A 15781-nucleotide genomic window follows, 5' to 3' on the forward strand; every position below is an offset into this window, starting at 1 on the left:
TCTGCCTTTAGCTCGGGTTATGGTCTCAGGGTATCTGGTATCGAGCCCTACATCAGGCTCTCTGCTCAGCAGGGAGCCTGCTTCCCCTTCTCTTTCTGCCTGCCTCTCTGCTTGTGATCTCTCCCTCTCTCTCTCTGTCAAAAAAATAAATAAAATCTTTTAAAAAGAAAAGAAAAGAAAATTATTAACTCTGAGGGAAACAAAAGTTGTATAGGGAAATAAATGAATTCATAACATATATAGTACAGAGCTCAACTGTGAATAGGATTTATATTGCCATAATAATGTCAATGTTCAATGTTAATCTATTCCCTCCCCCCAAATTTTAAATTTTAAATTTTAAAACTAAACCATGAATATTGGAGGAGAGGAACTATGGGTGGTAAAGGAAATGAGTAAGAGGAATTAAAAAGTAAGAAAATCATTTAAAGAATTTAGGGTGATCACTGCTTGAGAATGACAGCAAGGGACTGCTCTTTTATAAAACAAGACTTGAAATTTTAACTTTGTATCACTTTGAAATTATATCTGTTTAATCTTAGAAGAGGTCCTAAATTATCTGCAAGATTAATAGTCAATCCAGGACAGAGAACGAACAAACTGTTTTTGCAGGAACTTCAAGGGAATTTATGACGTATGGATTTTTCAACACCAATTATTTGAATTATTTGAGGAGTTAGCATATAAAGAGCCTAGGTGAATTATATCCAGTAGCAAACATTAAGTTATCCAGCCTAACTTTCAAAAACTGAGTATGAGTATAAATTCATTCAATCTTTGGCAGTACCTGCTAAAATTTAGATATACATATTGTTTGACTCAGTAATTCCAATTTTTAGGAATATTAGTAGAGGTGCAGAAGGCAATGAATGGTCTCAGAAATATATTTGTAAAGGCAAAAAAAAAAAGGGAACACATATTTCCATCAATAAGCAAATGGCTAAAAAAATTATGATACATCAATACTATGAAATATATAGAGCTTAACAAAATAGGTAGACCTATGTGCAGTGGCCTAACAGACTCCTTAAGAATATACTGTTAAATGAAAAAGAAATCACAAAATAATACGTATAATATGAACCTATTTATGTCGAGGAAAAACAGGGACGTTATACTATATGACTGAGTTGTGTGTCTTTGCATAATTGCACCAAAAAATGCTGTGCAGACACCTAACTCTTGAAAGTGTGTCTCCTTTATTCTACCAACTTGTAAAGAGAGCTCTCTCTTCCTATTCTATGCTATACACTCCACATCCAATGTCTCAATGAATCTTCATAAAAAGCACTGTAATATAATTTTGCCCAGTGAAAAACCTAGTCCGAAGTTGATGGTTATAGCCTAAAAGACAAGGTTTGCTTCAAATGAAAGTAAGGAGCTAACATTTGATACATTCATACTTGGGCAGTAATAAGCACTTTACAACATGATTGATAAAATAAATATTTAGCATGTTACCAAATAATATTTTACAGAATAGTATTTGGATTGAAAGGGGTAGTTTGTTCATGTTCTCATGGCTAATAAAAGGCAGAGATGGAATTCAGAGCCTAGGTTTTCTTACTATGGCCTGTCGTGGAGATCTACATAATGAGAGGAATGCCTGCTGCAAGAAACTTGCCCTAAGTTGTTTGGAAAGAGCTTCCTATCTGCCACAACCTTTCCAGGCTAAGCAAACCTGCTGAGCCAAAACTGGACCCAACTCCTTACTCAGAACCCAAAGAAGCAACCTGACCATAATGTCACTTCTATTTCCCTCAGAATTGCAAAAACCTCTCTTATAGCTATGGCAAACATCACTAATGATCAGCACACTTCCCCACAGAGCTTGGATGAGGCCTCAGAATCCTTTACAAACTAGTACCCTAGGCAGCCACCACGAATGACTCCAAGGTATCAGGAGAGTTGAACAGAATTTGCCACCTTCCCATGTATCTCTGAACAGAGAAGCTAATTGTTTTTGAATAGAGATGTTCAGAGGAAGCTCGGGAAGAGAATAATCACATGAAATAATGTTCATGTTTAGAAAGGAGTGCTGGTATCAGTGCGTTAAGCCACTCTGCTCTCCATCACTGACGAAATGACAAAGACATACTTTGTACCTATTTTCCATTCTCTTCACCTACAACCCAATCTCAGACCTCAACACCTAACTAACCTCAAGGTTCAGTAACATTTTTCCCCCTTCTGCACCTGTCGGTTTTCCTCCCATCCCTCCCTACAAAAAAACCTCTCCTTCCCCTACATAATAAAGATCTTTAGCTCTGTATTTAGGACCTTTCTTTTTCTTTCTTTCTTTTTTTTTAATCTATATTTTATTTTAGAGGGAGAGCAGATGCCATGCGACACAAGGGAGGGAGGCACTGAGGGAGAGAATCTTCAAGCAGACTCCCCGCTGAGGTTGGAGCCCAAGAAAGGCTCAATTCTGATGCATGAGATCACGACCTGATCCCAAACCAAGAGTCTGACGCTAAGCCAACTGAGCCACCCAGGCACCTCTAGAGCTTTCTTGATCAGGCTACTTTTCTAGTCTTATCTTTCATCTCTGCTCCACAAGTAACCCCACCTCCTTTTCACTCCATTGCCTTTCTTTCCCTCTTCCCTCCCGCTCATCCCTGGGCTGCCTTTACTAAGACCTGAAATACCTTCCTGATCAACTCAGGACCTCTAGTCCTTCTCTGCAGGCTGTCTGTCCATCCCAGCCAACGATGCCTTCTCCATCCTCGGGCTTGCTCTCCACAGCATCAGCTGACATCTGGGACAGAAAATGAAACTTGCCTTTAGCTCTTCCCTCGAGTAGACTAAGCCTGATCCTCAGTAAAATGGGCATGAGGATAAACTTCCTTACCAACCGCCTATCTAGCAGCGGGCAATCTTCTCTAACAAATAAGAAGAAAGGAAAACAAAACTAAACGTGGGCCCTTGCTATTGGGCATCCTTACCTCGCCCCTGTCTCCCTCCTTCCAAGAGCAGGCCCCAGCCTGACTTGCTTTCCAGAACCCAAAGCGCTGGTCTGAAGGATGGAGAGGTAGTCTCTGGCCTACCTTCCTCTCCTTTTCTCGAGTCCAGCAGCTGGGATGAGAGCCCCGGCAGAGCAGCGGCGGCGGGCAGAGAAAGGGGCTTCCAGGGGTCGTGGCCATACCTCCCGCGGTCGGATCCGCTGCTCCACAGACCTGGGTCACCACTGACATCTTCAGAGCCCGACCTGCGTGGAAGGCATCTCTAGTACTAACTCCTGCGCGTGCTCGGCAAGAGGGCGCCATGGCCAAGAGCAGCTTAGCTGGACGCCGCGGAGGCGTCACCTGCGGTCCAGCTGTCCGCCTTCCTGGTGGTTGTCCTGGCTGGCATCTCAAGCCAATGCACTTCCCCCACCTCCACCAGCCCCAGGGAGCACCGGGTGGGGTGAGCTCGCCTCTTGAGACGTGGGGCATCAGCGCTGGGGATGCGAAGCCCAGCTACTCCAGGTGCAGGAGCACAACCTCCTCCAGACACTCACCGCAGACTCCGCCCACTGAGAAGGGACACCACGTACACACTCCAGGCTCCAGCGAAGGCGCAGACTCCGGGATTTTTCCAACCCTTGGACCTCCTACCAAGTTCTCTGCAGGAACTTTCCCCTCCCTCACCAGCCTTGGTGCCACCCTGGTCCCCACCGCTTCTTGGTTTCAGGCTTTGCATCTGATTCCCTCTCTGGCTCAAAGGAATTGGTTGCAAAGTTCCACTTGGACCCCATCTTGAAATCAGGGCCACCACCAGTCACGTCCCCTTGGTCCTAAGATCTGTTGATTTTTAGCTCAGAAAATGCCTTGAACCCATCCCCTCTCCTCCATTTCTGCTGCTTCGGCACCAGCGGATGGCATCCCCACCACCACTGTTACGCTGTCGTGTCCCTATTGGAGTGAACTCACCAACTGTTCTCTGCCCCAGAATCCTCGAGCTCGGAGCTCTGTTTCCACTCTACCTCCTGCAGGCCCTTCCCCTACTGCCAAAAGATCTTTCAGGATACAGATCTGCAACGATTTCATAATCTCCTTGGGAGAATCTTTCAGTGACTCCCCACTACCTTAATGGTAAGTCACAAATGTGAATATGAGACTCTGGGTCCTGCCTGCATTCCTGCCTCTTCCCCCACGATTTGCGATCATTCTATGCTCTAGGTCCTCAATGCTTCCTCTCCATTTCTGTCACTCTCCAAGCTCTATCCCATAACATCTGATGCAAGCTGGGCTCCCCAAGAAGCAGAGAGATTAGTGTGTAAAACATATATTAGCCAGCGCTCCAAGCTCAACAAGTATGAAAGGGAAAAGTAAGAAGCAGAACTGGGCAGAAGAAGTCTAGCAGCACTGGAGTCTTGAGAGAACCTCAGTCAACAATTCAGGGGGTTCGGAAGATGGGGTGGTCCTTCAAATCTACCCAGAGCTGGGGGAGAGCACCATGCTTCTCCCCCTGTCTCTCAGTGGGGAGAGATCCTTGGCAAGGTGGCTCTGTCAGCTAAGCTAATTCCCGAAGGAAGTCGACAGCTAAGAGCTGCCTGCCACATCATTAAAATAACAATTTATCATTTATGGTAAAAATGGTGTGCTTACTGATGACCCTGGTATCCAGTCCAAAGACAGGGAGAGTAAATTCCACTACGACTGGCTCCACCACAATTCAAGTACTTCCCCATGGCCACCGTGACATAGCCGTAAAATAAAGAGCTAGTATTTGAATGTTGATATTAGGTTGTACCAGACGCTTCACATATCTTATCTAATTACTCATGAAAATTCTGTAAGTAGCTATCATTATTACGGAAACAGGCTTAAAGTAGCTGGCTCCGTAGTTTGTCTGAGATTACCCAACTATTAGGTGGTGGTTCTGGATTCAAACCCAAGTCACTCTGATTCTAGAGCCCATTACTAGTAACCACTAAGAATAATCACTTTTTCTTAGCACAGCAAACCATCATCGTGGGCATTACGAGACACCAAGGAATGGGTGCGTGCGCGCGCGCGCATGTGTGTGTGTGTCTGTGTTTCTCTGTGGTGTTGTTATTTTTAAGAATGGATACAACATTGTCATGTGAAGCCCACATTTATTTTCTGTTTTCAAGGGAAGAAGATAAGCAAACGTGTTTCTGAATAGAAAATAAGTTTCAAGCATAAAGCAGAGAACACAGAAGTAATTTTTCAGCTTCCATGTCCATTTCATGCCCCTGGTGACCTTGCTCCTTTCCATTGCTCTACCCTCTTTCCAATAGAATCCTCATTCCCAATCCAGGAAGGTAGAGGGCTATCAGCAAATCTGGAGGGCGCTCCTCTTCCCCTCCCCGAACTCCCAGGTCCGAAGGAGAGCAGCATGTCCACCGAGATGGTCCCAATTGAGTTTATAAAAAAGCCATCCCTGAGATCTGAGAAACCACCAAACTCTATCCCTCTTTCCTCCCCTGCTCCATAAAAATGAAACCTATTCCAGTAAAAAGACTTTGAAATGTAAAGGCTTCCTGATGCAGAAATGGTGTTAAATTACGGTGGTATGATGTGATCCAAGAAACCCTAAACTGTGTCAGAAAATGTGGATTAATCTGTTAAGCAAACATTCATCGTATTCCCACCAAACGCCAGGCCCTGGGCCAGATGCTAGAAGTTGCAGTGTTTTCAGAGTTTGCCATTTCGTACAGTTCTCAAATGTTCAAACATTTGAGAACTGTACGAAATGGCAAACTCTGAAAAGATAAAAAAAAAAAAAAACTCTGAAACTCTGATAAGAATCACTTGAGAAACTTACTAATAATATACATTCCTGACCCCATCCCCAAAGTTTCTGATTCATGGGGAGGGAGCCTAGGTTTAGGAATCTACATTTTAACCAGTGTCCAGGAGATTCAGAGGGAGGTGGTCTTCCCTTGTTGCTTGAGAAACCCTGACTTACTTAACACATTTTAAGTTCTGATCAAATGTTTGACCTACGCCACTTAAACTCAGAATTACAGGAGATTGGAAGAAATACATGATTTCTAATTCTTTCAAGAAGACTTAGAAAGACTTCCTGGAAGGGTTTTCTGTGCAATAACAGCCCAATGATAGGACATCATTTCTTTTCAAACAGGAGACACATCACACGATGATGTGAAACAATTCAAGAAGTGTGTGTGTGTGTGTGTGTGTGTGTGTGTGTGTCTGTGTGTGTGTGTGTCTGTGTGTGTGTGTGTCTGTGTGTCTGTGTGTGTCTGTGTGTGTGTGTCTGTGTGTGTGTGTGTGTCTGTGTGTGTGTGTGTGTGTGTAAAGATTCATCAACTGTACCCTTAAGTTTTGTGTACCTTACCATTGAGATGTTTACTGTATGACTAGTAGATCTCAATTTAAAGAAATTGCTTTACGGAGGTAGGAGGAGGTAGAGATGGTAAAGGTAGAAATGGGTTTAAAGATGTCACTGTAGAGAGGAGGGGAAGGAGCTGGAGACAGACTGGCATGAAGGAACACAGGAAGAAGGGGACAATTTAAACCTCTCAATGAAGGCACCAAGTAAATCCTTAGCAGCTGGTGTGGCAAAGAGAAGGCTAGAAATAGGAGTCTGCAGACGCGGCTGTCAACAGGCTGAAGAGTTCAGGTACCAGCGCTTTGGGCACAAGAGGAAGGAATGAAGGAAGGAAAGAAGGGAAGAGAAGAACGAATGGAGGAAGGAGAGAGCCAGGAGATGGAGGGAGCGGGAAGGAAAGAAAGAGAAAAACAAACCAACGGGAAAAAGAGGGCCCTGGCCTTGGGGCCAGCTTTCAGCCTTGTAGTTCTGACTAGCTCTGTTGTCTTCAGCAAGTCACTTGCCTGCTCCAAGCCTGATGTGGCTCTTTAAAATGAGGGCTGGCCCTACCAATGTAAGGGGTCAGAGAGATGGGATATGTGAAAGGCTATTGTAAACTCTAAAGGGCTGTTAATGCTATTTATTATGAAGACACTGTGCTCTGGGGTAGGCCAGCTGCTGGTGTCCATGTGAGCATGCGTCCCAGTTCCACGCCCCATGTGACTCTCCAGATCTTCCCCACACCTGTCCACCAAAGTCACTGGAGTTTGGTGAGAGGTTTTCTTTCTTTTTCTTTTCGGCTCTGAGCAGACTTGGAGGCTGCTTTGTGCAGGCCTCGCATGAGATGCCTTTCAGCACCCCCCCCCCCCCACTCCAGCTGTTCTCCTTGACCTCCAGGAGCCCCTTCCACCTTCTTGCAGGCAGAGCCAGCTGTTGTCACAGAGGCCACCTGCCTCCTCCCTGGCCTCGGAGTCGCTAGTTAGAGGCTAGAGGCCTCCCCAGAGGCCTCCAGGGACCCAGGCGGCTTGCTGGAGGCCCTTGTGGGAGGAGGGGAAACAAGACAGACACCAAAATTAAATGAATTGTCTATAAACGTTTTTTAATTAAAATTGTGATTCATGTTCTATGCAGAAGAGTCTCGTTAAGAACAATTGCACTCCCTGAGTGGCAGGAGAAGAGCGCAGTAGCTCTTCCCAAAGCCAGGGAAGGGAGGTGAGAGCAGAGAAATGGGGTAAGTGGCTCTTCTCCCTTTTAGGGATAAGCAAGCAGCAAGAGGAAGGAGGGAAAGCAGCTCGGGGATCTGCTTGATGCCTCCCCGTGCTGGGGCTCCTCGGGGAGGGGGCTAAGCTTGTTGGGGAACCTTAAGCTAGGATTTTGTGTTTTCTTTTGTTCCATAAAATTATGCCACCTTCTCACTCCCTTCTCCCCCTTCTCTGGCCCCAGGCCACCAGCCAGGAAACCGCCACAGAGCCACCCACGCCTTGGCCTTGGGGCCACCCGGGCAGGCAGAGGAATCAGAGGGAGAGAGAGAGAGAGAGAATGAATATGAGAGAGAAGCAGAGAGACAGACTGACTGCAGAGAAGTAATGGAAGAGAGGAGAGATTAGGGGACAGAGACCCAGAGCACCAGCGGGGAGAGATCCTTAGAGGGGTAAAAGACGGGAAGCAGCTTCCCAGCGAAAGAAAGTGAGCAGAAGAGGACAGGGAGGGGAGGAGCTCCGAGGTACCAAGCTAAGGGGTGTCTAGCGACTTTGAAAAACAAAAGTGAGTTGTCTGGGGGTACTGTGGCTGCTCTAAGCCAAACACCAGGCTCCCAAACAAGGCCCCAAAGCTCTCAGAGACCCAACCCACGCTGAGCGCAGGAACTCAGCCTCCCACACTTTGCCGCCTCATTTCCAATGCTTCAAACTTGTGGTTCAGGCACCGTACCCTCGTGAGGGTTAGCGGGGGGGCTGACCTGTGCGGATGTCCCAAGGCAACTCTCCCCGCCCCCAACTACAACACTCAGGTATGCGGGTGCCCAGAAGAGGGAGCTGGGGCCACTATGCCTGCGGCCCTCGGGGCTGCTGGCTTTAGGGGAGTGTCTAGGAGCAACCCCCCAGCCTTCCTAGCTTTCCCTGCAACATCTACATTGTCACCACCGCATACAGACTGAAGCGGGGAGGGAGGAGATGTCCGCACAGGAATAAATATCTAGTCCACTCTCCTGCTCCCTCAAGTTTCTCTTTGAAGGCAGAGAGACTTCACTCTAAATGAGAGGAAAGGAAAATCTTGCCTGTTCCTGGCCCTATGATTGCACCAATCCAAAATACTGCTGCTGGGCAAGGACCTGTGGTTGGAAAACTTCAGTAACTGGGAATGTTAGGAGGTAGGAACTTGAGGGTGTCCCGAAACAAGTTCCTAAATAAACCAAGAAACACAAAGTGGGAGATCCAGGGGGGAGGGCCTGCGGGTCCAGCAGCACTGGGATAGAGAGCCAGAGAGGGAGACAGACTCAAAGAAGTGAAAAGAACGTTGTAGCCAGATGACTGACTCTTGGGACCAAGGGCCACCCCAAACCTCTTCCCAGGAGCTCAGGGTACCATCGGCTGGGCCCCCGCGGGCTCTGGGGCCACCACGCTATGCCCCAGGAGTCCCAACGCCGAGACTCATCATTGGCTGAGTCTTTCTTCCTTTTCTTCTTCTTCTTCCTTTTTGTTTTTTGTTTTGTTTTGTTTTGTTTTTTTAATCCTTTAAACACAAGACAAAAATGCACCTCATTTATCATCTTAGATATATATATTTCACTCTCACCACATAAATACAAAACATCCAAATATCCAAAACATTCAGAACAGAGTTAGTAGTCAGAATTCAGCGACACCTACCCGCGTTTGAATCGTTCATTATTTTCTTCACTATTTCCTAAAAGAAAAGAAAAAAGGGAAAAAAAAGCTTCCGACGTAAATAATTTACAATAAAATTACTATTTTAAAAATGCTCTGCGCTCGCTTCGGATGGAGGAATTACATTCTAGACACTGCGGCACCTCGCCGGCTAGGTCTGTGGTTTTGGTTAAAATGCACGTAGCCGTGGCTGCGGGGACAGTGGTTGTTGCTCAGGTAAGGGATGAGGCTGTGACAGTGTCGCCGTCCGGGTTTCTGACTTGGGACCGCGGAAACCCTGGGGTTTTTGAGGGGTGGCATGTAGGGAAGGATGCCTTCCCTGTTCACGCAGGGAGCTGATGTGAATACAGAGACCACCGCGCAGGAGGCCGGGCAGCGCTGCGGGCTGGGGCTCGGTCCCTGTCACCGGGTCCTCCAAGAAATCCGGGCGTTTCCAGCGTTCTGGAAGGGTTCGGTGAATCCGGGAGTGGAGAAGAGGAGGCAAAGGGCACGGATTCGTTTCCAAACCCAGCGATTCTGCCCAGAAGCCACGGGTCAAGGAGCTTGGTGGGGAAAAGCTTCCGCAGGCAGCCGCCCTGCTCTGTCTCCCTGAGGAGACTGAAGCTGCCGGCCACGGCCCTGGAACAGCCTCGGAGAAAAGATTCTGAATTTTCTTTCTTTTGCAGCGTTGGCTTTTTTCTTTCTTTCTCTTTTTCCTTTTAAATTCCTGTTTAAAGTCATAACACCCGGAACTGGAATTTTGCTTGAGCCTGTGGAGCAATCCCTATCCTGAATTCTCTTAAACCTTCCAAACTCGCTTGTTGAGAGTATTTAAAAACTGGTTTCACTTCATCTGGTTTTACGTGGTAGTTACGACTCTTGCTTTATTGCTGATTAGATCAAATGTTTTACCACCGTTGTCTACCTCGATGTTTGGTGGATCTCCTGGGGTCGGGGGCGGTAGTGATTGTTGTTTCTCTAAAAGGGGGAAAAAATCGGCAGGAGTTGTCCAGCCAGAAAGCTGCGTGTGCACCGGCTCTTCCAAGCAGTCCAAAAAGTGGGGCCCAGGGGCTCCCCGAAGCCCTGGTTTCTCTTGCGAGAGGAAGGAGTGTCTTCCTTTTTGGTCTAACGAAACCCACCAGCCTTTTCAGCCCCTGGGGTCTGCGTGCAGCTTTGCTCTTTCAATATTTGTAAGAATCATCAAAGGCAGCAGCGGCCCGATCTAGAGCAGGGGTCCCGGGCTTTGACTAAGAACCAGTCTTTGCCCTCCAGGGCCAGGCATCGGTTGGGACATCAGGTGGCTAATTTGGTTATCTCCCCCAATTCTTTGGATTCTCCTGGATTCAGAAGGAAGTTGGGGCGGGGCTGGGGGGCACGGTGGAAAGGTAGAAAAAAGTAGCCCAAAATATGATTGGTGGCAGAGACTAGTGGGGAAGGAGAACTGTCAGAGGCCTCGTGGGGGCCGGAAGCCCAGCACAGGAGCCTCGGGCGCCGAATACGCGAGTCCATAAATATCACCACAATAGATACTATAAATATAAATACAGGCAAACACTTAAAATCAGTCCAGCGCTTTTTTCTCCGCCCCTTCTTTATTGTTGGTCCTGGAGTAAGGCTCGAAGGCCGAGGAGCTCAGGTACCGGGCGGAGAGTTCTTGCAAATTTCCGGCCAGCGAACCGGCCATTGTCAACGGGGCGGAGGAGAGGCGGCTGGCGACCGAGCCGAGCAGCGAGGGTACCGGTAGGCTGAAGAGGCCGTGGCCGGCAGCCGGCGCGCCCGCATGCAGTCCGCCTGGCCCAGCCGGCCCGGGGCCCGGAGCGCCGCCCACGGCCGGCGGGTGCGGGGACGCGGCGCCGGTGGGACCCGGGGCGGCGGCCGCGGCGGCGGCGGCCGAACCGGCAGCGGCTCCGGCGCCCAGGGCAGGCAGGCTGGGCCCGCGGAGCGCCGAGCCGAGCGCGCCGGTGGCGCAAGGCGGCAGCAGCGCGGGCAGGCCGGGCGGCGACAGCAGGCGGCCCTGCTCCAGCAGCCGCAGCACGCTGCACGTGGCCGCCGTCTCCGACACCACCGAGCGCAGCTCCGAGTCCTTGCCCTGATCCTTCTTCTGCTTCGTGCGCCGGTTCTGGAACCAGACTTTCACCTGGACGCAGGGACGCAGGGACGCAGGGAGGGTTGGAAAGAGAAGCGGGAGAGAGGACCGTCAAGGAAGAGCGGGCTCCCAGGGCGCGAGGGCTCCCTTCGGAGCCCTCTCCCAGCCCAGCCGCAGCCCCAGTCCGGCTCCACCCGGCAGCAGGAGAGGGGCTAGCCCGGGAGCTACGTGGGCCACCTAGAGTTGGACCCCGCTCCGCAAGGCTGCGATTCCGGCTCATGGATGCAGGCCCAGGCTGTGGGGGCTCAGAACTAGCAATAAAGTGGTCCACAACCCTAACTGGAAGGAAGACCAGAAGGGACTTCACGGGGCTCCCTCACGGCCTGCAGCCAGACACGGACCATCCTGGCTTGTGAGCTCACGTTTCCTTCAGGCAGAGCGGTAAGACCTGAAGGCTGCCCTGTAGGAAGTGGGAGTGGGCGAGTGGGCGGGCGGGAGTGTTGCTCTACCTTTCTGGACCCAGGCCCATTGCCCAGCCAACAAGCTCGGCCGTAGCCTCTGCGGAATTAGTCCTGTCCAAGATTTCCAGAAGCTGTTCCTGGCTTATGAGGGTCACACTTGACCATCAACTAGCAGCAAGCAGGCAAGGTGGCTGGCTGTAGAAGGAGTAATTTGTGCAGGATGGACTAGGGGCCAAGCTTTCTCCATCTTCTCTCTCTGACAGCTGGGTTGGAGGTTCTGAGTGATATCCTTAATTTATCACTCCCGCGCTCTCCATCATGAACTTTGGAATCATGGGAAGACGTCCAGAGGCTGGGGTGAACTAAACCCTCTCTACCAGCCTCCCTCCCACTTCCTCCTCTCCTTTTGCCCCCTCTCCAGGCCTCGCTGGGGGCCCAGAATGGAGATTAGCAGCTATATGGAAAGGTCTAGATTTTGTAAAGCAAGAGGGGTGGTAGTAGAGAAAATAGGAAAAAGCTATTGTGCCAACTCATACTCAAAAAGAACATCCAATAGGATCTGTCTTCAGTTCTCGGCTTTCTGCCCACTTCCCAGACCTATATGCTCCCTACCTGCTTCAGGGCTGGACGCAGGGAAGGAGACAAGCCCTTAGAAAGACGTCTGCCTTACCTAGGCCAAGTTGGTGCCATGCCCTCACTAGGCCCAAAAGGGCCCCCACAAGGCAAATCTATCAGGCCCTGAAAAGCCTGGGCCCAGAGTCTACTGTGGCTGACTCCAGTAACAACATGTGGATTTCATGTAAAGGAAAAGACCTAAAGCACAGTTGACAGTGCTGGCTCCCAGGGCCCCCGATCTGCCTCTGATCCCACACTTCACATATCATCAGCACCGAAGACAGGGCCTGGTAAGTGCCCAGTGGGTGCCCACGGCCAGAATGGTTCTGGGTCCAGCTCAGAGCCAGGGGAAGCCTTAAGAGGCAGGGTAGCCTGGCCGGCGCAGGCGAATCTCAGGTTTGTGCACCTTTCCAATCTAGTTGTTACCCTCTGCACCCAGGTGGCTTTGGCTCCAGTCCCATTCTTGCAGAACAGGCCTGGGTGTTGTATTACAAGGCTGGGGTCCCCAAAGGAGGTGATGCCTGGAAATCTGGCCAAAATGGGGTGACCAAGACAGGGGCAAACACTGGCTCCTTGTAGAGCAGAGGCAAGCAGGGAATTCTCAAGACTGTGATCCAAAAAAGAATTCCAAAGGACAGAATTTGGGGCCTTCTGGGCTAGGCCAAGGTGGGCAGAGTACAGACCCTTCCAGATTTGGGGACATAGAGGGAAAGGAATGGTTTAAGGAAGGGGAGAAGTCGTGGGTCTATCACCCCAACCTCCCTGTTTCCTCTACCTTCCCTGGGAGTCTCATCCAGAGTCAGGCTAAATACTGGGGAGAGGGGGCTAGAGTTTGGGGATGGGGGGGCAGGCTTGTGCAGAGCTGTGCAGGCCTGGCCACCTGGTACCTGGGTCTCGGAGAGGTTAAGCTGCCTGGCGAGCTCGGTTCTCTCTCGGCCCACCACGTACTGGCAGCGCTGAAACTCCATCTCCAGCCGGTAGAGCTGCTCCGCAGTGAAGGATGTGCGTGTCCTCTTGGGCCGGTCCAGGTCCAGGCCCTTGGGCAGGATGATCTCTCGGATGGAGCCCTTGGCATCTGAGGAAGGGGAGATGTCAGTAGCCAGAACCCTCCCGTCTCCCTCCACCTCCCTGGCCAGAGCCTGCTGGAGGACAGGGTGCCTGCTGCCTGAAGTCCGGGTGGGCATGGGGGTGGGGGGAGCAGGGAGGGAAGCTTCGGCCATACCCGGGGACCAAAGACACGGTGTGTTTGGTGGAGCGAGGGGGTTTAACTCCACATCGCTGACGGAAGAGGGAACCAGACTTGGCCTTTTAGAGCCCTTTGGACATGGGAGGGGGGGAAAAATCCAAATCGGCTGATGTTCCTTCCGGCCTGGGAGTCTCGCCTGCGCGGTTTGCGTCCCCTATAGCCTGAAGGTCTCCCAGCTGACCAGGCTGGGTCGCGTCGGCCCCAGCTCTGGACGCCTTGACCAGACCCCGCTCCCGCGGTCTCAACGCCCCACCCCAGGGTCTCCTTCTCTCCCGAGCCCGGTCGGCGGAAGGAGGAGGGACGTTCTGGGGGCCGGCGGGGCCTGGCGATCTGCTAGCGTGGGTGGCGCCGGGCCGGGGCCGGGCCTCGTGACAGCCACCGCCAGAGCCCAGCGCACAACGCGCAGCCCTGCGGGACCGAGCCGAGCACCAAGGCGACATCCGCGGCTCGTCAAAGCAGCCCAGCCTCTTCTGCCGGCGGCAGCTGCCAGCCCCGAGCGCGGCGCCGGGGCCCTCGGCCCAGCGCGCCAAATGGCCTGGCCGTAGCCGGCGATCGGCTCCTGTTCTCCGGTACCCGCACTCCCCTTGGGTGCACTCAGTCGGCCAGGGCGCCGGAGCTCGAAGGCAGGCTCCCGGCAAGTCCTCTAGCTCGCCCAGCGCGCGCTCGTCCTCCATAGTGTCCTGCTCCTTCCCCCAGTCAGAGGCCGCAGCCTGCAGCCTGGGCCGGCCTGCGCGGCCCCTAGGCTTCTCTTCAACCCTTTAGGGGGGGCCCCTCGGGGCTTGGAGGGTCAAGGCTCCTGGAGAGTGCGCGCCCCAGGTGCGAGTGCCCAGCGGCCGGCCAGACCCGGGGGCGGGGGTGGGGAAAGGCCAGTAACTTTCTCGGAAGTCCCAGCCCGCACCTCCTCCCTGCGGGCCTGGTTCTGGGGCGCCGCGCTGCTAGGGCCCCCGAGTCCTCCCCCAAAGAACGCGCCCTGCAGCCCTACCCCATCCCTACCTCGGACCAGGATCCGGCGGCAATAATCCGGGTCAGCGGCCGAATTGGATTTACTTTTGTTACAATCGTCCGCGGCACCCGACGCGGAGAAGGCGCCCTGCGGCTCCTTGAGGAAGGCGGCGGAGAGGTTCCCGTCCGCACCCTTGCTCTCCCGGCTCTCCTTGTGCGCGTTCTTCGAGACCCGGGCAGCCTCTGCGTCCGAGTGGCACCGAACGTCCATTTTGTCTGGTTTCCCGAACATAGGGGGGGGGGGGGGGAGAAAAGAAAGAAAAGAAAAGAAAGGGGAAAAAAGAAAGAAAGAAAATAAAAAGAAAAAAGGGGGAGAAAAAGGAAAAAAAAAAAAAAGAGGCACTGCGGGGACAAAACCCTACAATGGAGCTCCTGAGCCCTGCCCAGAGAGAGGAAAGCGGCAAGAATGAATGTCCCCGCGGGGCGGCTGCGGCGACCGCGGGCGGGTCAGCGGCGACCGGCGAGTGGCGCGCTCTCCGAGAGGCGGCGGGTCTGATCCAGGATCCCGATGGAGCCGCGGCGAGGCCGCCTCGTCAGCGTCCGCGTTCTCTGAGCACGTCCAGTGTCCCCAGCCTGGCGATCAGGTAGCAAGCAGACCAACTCCGAAATGCTGCGGCTCCCGCCTGTTACTGACACGGCGAGTTGTAGTTGTCCGACACCCGCGGGGACGTACACTCGCTGTTGCAATTGATTACGGGTAATTTCGCAGCCCCCACGTTTCGGTTACCTCATGAATACACTAAATTGTTTGGATAATATATCAGATCGTAATGGATGGTTTCTGTCCTTGTCCCCAATCAAGTAGGGGTTTAGCCAGTGAATAAACGGAAATGATTGGTCTTGCTTTCAGGAAACACACAATCAAAGACCCACACTTCCAGAAAAACTTTTGACAAGATTCATCCTGAATTGTTAGTACCATTAGCAGGCATTATTAACTTTCCCTTTGCCTTTGACCCTCCTGCTCACATACTGGCTAGAGGGGTTTTCTGCACACTCGACAGATAGAGCTGAATGAGGGGGGAGGGGGAGGGAAAAGAAACCAACAAAAAACGCTTACACACCCTGCAGCAGAAGAAAGCAGTTGCCTCTAGGGGGAAAAAAGAGGGGGGGTGGAGTAAAAGTTTTCCCAAAAAGTATCTCCCCCGAACTCTAAAAGCCAAGCTTTCGTCCCAAACAACTCCTTCTTAACACACCTCGACGCTGACAGCCATCTTAAACGGCC

General features: G+C 51.5%; 1 protein-coding gene across 2 annotated transcripts; it reads right to left on the reverse strand.

The window, feature by feature from the left end:
• Positions 1-9145: 9145 nt before the first annotated feature.
• VAX1 (ventral anterior homeobox 1) lies at positions 9146-14788 on the reverse strand. 2 transcript variants are annotated; one of them, XM_059395937.1, is made up of 3 exons: positions 14548-14788; positions 13189-13383; positions 9146-9186 (listed from the first exon to the last, which is right to left on the reverse strand). In XM_059395937.1, the coding sequence occupies exons 1-3, from the start codon at positions 14786-14788 to the stop codon at positions 9146-9148; spliced, it is 477 nt and encodes a 158-aa protein (XP_059251920.1). The 2 variants fall into 2 exon arrangements, with proteins under 2 accessions (XP_059251920.1, XP_059251919.1); XM_059395936.1 differs by lacking the exon at positions 9146-9186 and adding an exon at positions 10708-11283 and having other exon boundaries at positions 13196-13383.
• Between the last annotated feature and the right edge of the window lie 993 nt (positions 14789-15781).

The sequence above is a fragment of the Mustela nigripes genome, chromosome 4, assembly GCF_022355385.1.
Source record: "Mustela nigripes isolate SB6536 chromosome 4, MUSNIG.SB6536, whole genome shotgun sequence".
Taxonomy (NCBI): domain Eukaryota; kingdom Metazoa; phylum Chordata; class Mammalia; order Carnivora; family Mustelidae; genus Mustela; species Mustela nigripes.